This window comes from Lycium barbarum, chromosome 10 (genome assembly GCF_019175385.1).
Source record: "Lycium barbarum isolate Lr01 chromosome 10, ASM1917538v2, whole genome shotgun sequence".
Classification (NCBI taxonomy): domain Eukaryota; kingdom Viridiplantae; phylum Streptophyta; class Magnoliopsida; order Solanales; family Solanaceae; genus Lycium; species Lycium barbarum.
In genome coordinates, this window is record NC_083346.1 from 14,819,324 (window position 1) to 14,826,223 (window position 6,900).

Sequence of the window (6,900 nt, forward strand, 5' to 3'; positions counted from 1 at the left end):
GACCAGCACAAAAAAAGGGAATGACTCCAATTTCTTCTTTCAGCTTGCGTAGTGACTATTTCAATTACAGATGGTGAAGAGTGGCTATTTGTGAAATTTTCCGTAATTCTTACAAAAGTTTAGGCCTCAATTTGTAAAACATGTCGGGCCTTGGCCCAAATATGTGCACCAACAATAGCCCTTAAGAAGGAACAGAAGATCCGATTCGCATCGCAATTCGCCAATTATACCATAGGCGCATAAGCTCTCAAGAGGAAGAAGAAGAAAGAGTGAGTTTGGTTGAAGGAATGGCATCAGGATGGGGAATAACAGGGAACAAAGGACGATGTTATGATTTCTGGATGGATTTCAGTGAGTGTATGTCCAAATGCAGGGAACCCAAAGATTGTTCTCTTCTTAGAGAAGATTACTTCGAGTGTCTTCACCATTCCAAAGAGGTACATTTTCAATTTGATTCCCATCTTTTTACTGTTTTCACCTTTTCTTAAATCGCTCTTGTCCTCACTAGTCAGCAGTTGTTTCTACCATAGACAATTTTCCTGTGTTGTTTTTGGATAATTAGGGTTTTAGATTTTTGATATCTTGTAAGCTGAATTGGTGTGTAAATATTTTTTGGCCGATTAAAATTCCCTCAAAGTATGGATTTTTGTCATTTCCTGTGTTTTGGATAATAAGAAATTGAGCATGGGGCTTTCATAATGGAGGTCTCAGGTTCGAAACCCCCTGCCAACGACAGCAGGGGATTTTCCTTCTGGGTCGAGCTCGTCGCACAGGGCTTGCCTAGTGCGGGTTACCTCTCCTGTGTGGTTTGCGAGCTATTGCACAGGAGCTGGGTTTACCCTGCGCGCATCCAAAGGGTTGCGGCTGTGGGTTCCCATTCATCCAAAAAAAAAAAAAAGATACATAAGCGGTTTTTTTGTCGCTTTTTAAAATTTTTGAGGCATGAAAAAAGTGGCTACATTTCTACTATTAGTTATGACACTGGTGACTTATTGTCAAATAGCAATTGTAAATGTGACTATTTGTGAATTTAACCCGATAGATGGTGTATCTGTTATAAACGTTTCTTTTTTAATTTTTCATTTGATTCCGATCTTTTAGGTATTTTCATCTTTGCTTAATCGCCCTTATCCTGAAGGTTTAAATAGTCAGCAGTTACTTCTACCATAGACACTTTAGGATAGTTAGGGTTTTAGAGATTTGATATCTTGTTAGCTTGAATTGGTGCATAAATGTTTCAAGAGTTTGAGCATCATATTCTGTGAGTTGCCAATAAAAGATTCTCAGATTAAATTCACTATAGTTTGGATTTTTTTTTCTTTTCATTTCGTTCAATTATAAGCTGAATTTGGTAGGTGCTTGAGATATCAAATACTCCCTGTGTCCATTTGCACACCCCTGAAGAAGTAATTAATAAAATAATAAGTTTACATCTCACTTTTTGAATATAATAAATTCAATGTTTTAGGAAATGGCTATAATTAATAATAAGGGTAAATTAGGAACTAAGGGGTTGTTTGGTACGCTGGAAAAGCATAAATAGTCCTGGGATAAAAATTTAGTACTGCTTTATCCTTTGTTTGGTTACTAATTCTGGGATAAGTAATACTCCTTCCGTTTCAATTTATGTGAACCTATTTCTTTATTAGTCCGTGCTAAAAAGAATGACTCATTTCTATATTTGGAAACAATTTACCTTTATGCAATGACTTATAATCACACAAAATATATGCGACTTATTTAACACCACAAGTTTAAAAATCTTCTCTTCTTTCTTAAACCCTATGCCCCGTCAAATGGGTTCACATAAATTGAAATGGAGGGAGTACTAGGATTAGAAATAGTACCGGGATAAGTTATCGATGGTGGAATAATAGTACCTGGATTAGTTATCCCTGGATTACTGCTATATTTTGTGTATCTGCTTCGAAGTACTTTTCTGTTCCTTTAATTTTCTTTTCTCTTTTTTTTTTTCCTTTGTTTGAGCCGAGGCTCTTTCGGAAACAACCTCTCTGCCCCACAAAGGAAGGGGTAGGGTCTGCGTGCCGTTCATCCTACCTTCCTCAGACCCCACTTGTGCGATCACACTGGACATGCTGTTGTTGTAAAGCAATGAAAATGATAAAAGTACCCCTGAGGTCCCTCAAACCCTTTTTCTACTAAATGAGGTGGAGGGTATTTTTGTAAACAAACAACTTCTTCTTAAAAATTATGCAATGCATGTTATTTTTAATACAACAAACCAAACAATAAATAATAAATAATACCAGTAATTAATCCCAGCATAAAAAATTCCAGTATAACTAATCTTACCATAACTCATCCCAGCATAACTTGTCTTCAAACCAAATGACCCCTAAGTGTTAAATTTTTTCTTGGTTTACTAAACTGGACAAGTAAAAGTGAACATGTAAACCAACATTTTTTTTTTTTTTAAATCTTGATTAAAAAAGGGAAAATTTCACTTATAAACAATTTATGGGTCAAAATTACATATTCATAGCCCATATTTTAAATTACAAACCTACGGCCCAACATTTCATGGCCCAACTTGAATATTCACCTTTATACAACAATATGCAACTTTATACACCTACTGTAGACAATGTATACACCTTGTATATTGTATAAAAGTGTTTGATAATGTATAAGACTAGTATACAATATTATACAACAATATATAACTTTATACATCTGCTGTAGACAATGTATAAACCTTGTATAAAAGTGTATAATAATTATAAGACTAGTAAAAAACTGAAGAGGAAAAAAATGGCTATGGCGGGTAATTAAAAAAAGATGGGCTAAAACGGGTAAATATTTTTCCATAATTGGCATACAGTGTAAAATTCCCTTAAAAAAAAGTGAACATGTATTTTTAGTATAGTGGACAAGTAAAAATGGACGGAGGGAGTATATATTTTCTATAAGGATATGAATGAAGGAGTGGCTACAAGTGTACAAACTGTAGGAGGAGATAAAAAGGACATACCATAACCATGTTCTTACACCAGAAATTTGGCTTGAGATCTTACTTGTTCGCTCTAGTTATTGATGAATTACCCAGTAGTATACAAGATGAGATTCCATCTACCTGTAGATGACATTTTGTTAAGTGACGAAGCAAGCTGCAGTGTTAATGAATAGCTGACAGAAATACGGACATACAATTTGGAATGTAAGGTTTGTAGAAGTAAAACAGAATATATGCTGATAATACTGTAATTTTGCCCCCATAAGAAGAACAAAAGTAAAGTGGGTTGGAGAGACTATGTTCTTAAATGAAAACAATTTAGGTGTTTGAGTCTAGTCTTGCATGAAAAGTGACATGATAGATGAAGATATAGCACATATAATGAAAAACTGTTACTTTTCTTAAACAAATAGCACATATAGTGAAAATAGGATGGTTGAAGTGCAGGAGGTGCTACATGATTACTATGTGATAGGAAGATACCTAATAAAGTCGAGGGAAACTTCTAGGGAATGGTTGCGTGACGAGAAATGTTATACTCCCTCTGTTTTAATTTGTTTGTCTGGTTTTGACTTGACAAGGAGTTTAAGAAAGTAAAGAAGACTTTTGAATCTTGCAGTTGTTAACTAAAAATATGTAGAATGTATCAAAATGTCCTTTAATCTTGCGGTCTTAAACACGCCATGTGGAAGGGATTTTTTTTTTTTTTTTGTGGAGAAGGTAACAGTATGCCATGTGGAAAGTTGATTTAAAGAGTTGTCAAAAAAGGAAAGATGCATTCTTTTTGAAACGGACTAAAAAGGAAAGTAAGACAAACAAATTGAAACTGACGTAGTATTAGTGAATACTGGACCTCTTAAGTCTCAACATATCAAGAGACAAGTACAATAGAGATGCTGATGTTAAGATGGATATGCGGTCAGCAAGATCAAACAAGATTAGAAACAACACGTCAAAAAGATAGTTCAAGTAGCCCACATAGACATAAAATGCGAAAAGATTGCTGAAATTGGTTGGCATGTATAACGGATGACCTCAAAATACAATAGTCCATTTATACTTGTATTGCACTCTATCTTGGAGTACCAAGGAATAAAGATATTTATAAAGATTATGATTTTATGCCCTGAAAAAGATACTACATTCGATGAATCATGTTGGAAAATTGAACAAATATGCATATGGCTGATGTCAATTGGCTAGTCATCAATGACTGATATACCAAATATGCAAGGACATGATTTCAAATATTTGAAGATTGTTTCAATTAAAATTTGTTTATTAATCTGGTTCATTATTTCAATTCCAAACTTGAAATAGAGAATTCGAGTTTGAGGAGTATGTTTCAAGTGAAATTATGGTTTCCACTTACAAAACTTCAAATTTTTTCTGAGTGAAATTCATGTCCAAACACAACTTCAACTTTCAAATATCCCGTCTCAACTTCAACTTGCTCCTTTTTTTGCTTTCAAATTTCAACGAGATCATGTCCAAACGGCAACCGACCTTTTGCTTGGTTTATATAAATATAGCTAGCTGTTACTTTGAACTAGTTGTAATGGAGTAGTTTCGTCGGTTTCCTTTAAGCTATTTTTTGGGGGAAATTCAAGGGTATCATCTATGACGAAATCTGGTCTACCGGCATGCCACATTATATTATCTGCTAAGCAGCTTAGGAGGACTTAAGTTCAAGTAGGTGCTTTGAAGCCTTATCATGTGACAAGCTATCTATAAATGATTTACTATTATGATTGAAGCTCTTAAAATAAGACGAGATAGACCTAAATTCACATGGAGGGAAATCATCTCAAAAGACCTTTAAATTCTTCGGATTACAGGTGCTTTTCCCATTTTTTGTAGAACAGGTCCGGATTTCCATTCTTTGTCTATTTTTAGAGTTCTACCTGGTCGTAACTCTTTGATTTGTCTTATTTACTATGTTGCTCGGACTCTTCAAAAATATCAACAGGTGCGTGTCGGATTCTCTTAAATAGTGTATTTTTGGAGAATCCGAGACGGGTGCAGCATCCAAAGTGAAGAGTCCGTGCAACTTAGATTATTTAGGTCTCTAGAATGATTTTTTTAGAGAAGGCATTAAAGCAAAGACATAGGAAATGAGAGTAGCTGATTTACAAACACTGAATAGGAATATCTGTAGTTAAGCACCTTCTGTGCATCATCTCTTATCCTATATCTGTAGAAAATATTACAGAAGTTTAGCTACTACGAGAGATTACCCATTTTACTCAATTGCACTAGTTGGATGGGGAAGGTACCTTTTACTTTAATGGTGCCAAATAAATTAGGATCTCTGTTCTCAAGGTCAGTATTTGCTAATGGCTGATCTATGAGCAATCATATATTTATACATAGAAAAACTTTGGCGTTTAACTCGAAAATTCCCAACCCCCCCCCCCCCCCCCCCCCCAAAAAAAAAAAAAAAAAGAATATGGAATTCATAATCTTTTCGATAAGAAAATATATATATATTTAATAATCTCGAACTTTAAGGGATTCTATTTCATCTTATTTTTATGTTAATCTGTATCTTACGATAGATCAAACTGCCAAAAATTGCGAGCTTAGACGCTTGATATATGTAGCAAATGAAGATTAAGTGTATGGAACTTGAGGTGCATGAACTAGTAAGGCGCACTTGGTGTACCGTGTCCTTAAGCTCATTTATTTTGTGGGACTGACTGTAGAACTCGTTGACTGTTGGCAACTGTCAATGTAATAAATAGTTAACAGTTCTTTCTCTGCTCAGTTACTGCCCCCGCCTGCTATGGTCACAAAGGAACAACGGGAAAAAAGATATGTTTGTCTCCTCCTAATTAGAAAAATGGATACAGTCATGTCCTCTTCACTTTCCTCTTGTTTGTAACTGTCTTTTTCAATCCTTTCTATCAATTTTGATGTGATAAAAGTCGGTGTAAAAGTTGAAGGCTGAAATATATTTGTAAATCATTCTGGTACTTTTCATCGTACTCCTTAGTTACAGGGTTGCTTCCTTTACTGCAGTATCAACGTAGGAACCGAATCTACAAAGAGGAGCAGCGTCAGTTGAGAGCTGCTTCCCAAAAGAAGAAGGAAGGTGGAGATGATGGTGGTGGTCATCACTGACCTTTATTCTTGATCACGGTTTTATCAACTGAAAGGCATGGCAGTAACTGTATGTTGTTTTGAATTCTGAAATAAAGAGTTAAATCAATTGCATCTTATCTGAGCTGGATAATGAAAATGGCTCTGTTCAGTTTCTTTCTCATGTGGCATTTGTTTTGTTGGTGATATGCAACGCATGTTTAAGGGCACATTTGCTATACCATTTGCTCTGGACTATGATTTCAGTTCTTCTTGGGAATTTGGGACTCATCAAATGAATGATCATTTTCTTCACGTGTATTATGTAGGATATCCATTTTGGAAGGATCGAACAATAATTCTCAACAATGTGATCCGCGTAATTATATAGGGAAAATGGTCGAAATTTTTGCTCATGTACCATCCAAACTACTCAGTTTTTTTAATGTTACACTATCTGTCCATTCGTACTTTATCATTAGCAAATGGTCTCGTATTTGCCTTTGCCATTAATGGAGTTTCATCACCAAATGAGTGGGCTTCACGTGTCCTTTTTTCTTTAAATTTTTTTTTTTGAGAAAAAAGGGTCCAAATTTACTTCAACTTTTGATTATAGTTTAGAAGTATTTTTAGGTTGAAACTCTATTACAGTTAAGGGAAAAAGCGAGACTCCTACAAGGGGGTGATATTAGACCAAATGTTTGAAGGGGGAACATAAAATTGTTTATTTTCGAATAATGCATGGCAAGTATAACCCTTTGCATTTGATGGCTTAAGGATGTGAAATTGCTTCAGAACCTTGACCAAAAGATAAACTCACTTAATTACAGTTATTGATAAATGCT

At 34.9% G+C, this 6,900-nt stretch overlaps 1 protein-coding gene across 1 annotated transcript; it reads left to right on the forward strand.

Moving 5' to 3' along the window:
- Window positions 1-204: 204 nt before the first annotated feature.
- Window positions 205-6,376, forward strand: LOC132615014 (NADH dehydrogenase [ubiquinone] iron-sulfur protein 5-B-like). The gene is made up of 2 exons (XM_060329567.1): window positions 205-437; window positions 5,996-6,376. The coding sequence occupies exons 1-2, from the start codon at window positions 288-290 to the stop codon at window positions 6,095-6,097; spliced, it is 252 nt and encodes an 83-aa protein (XP_060185550.1). The 5' UTR covers window positions 205-287; the 3' UTR covers window positions 6,098-6,376.
- Window positions 6,377-6,900: the final 524 nt, after the last annotated feature.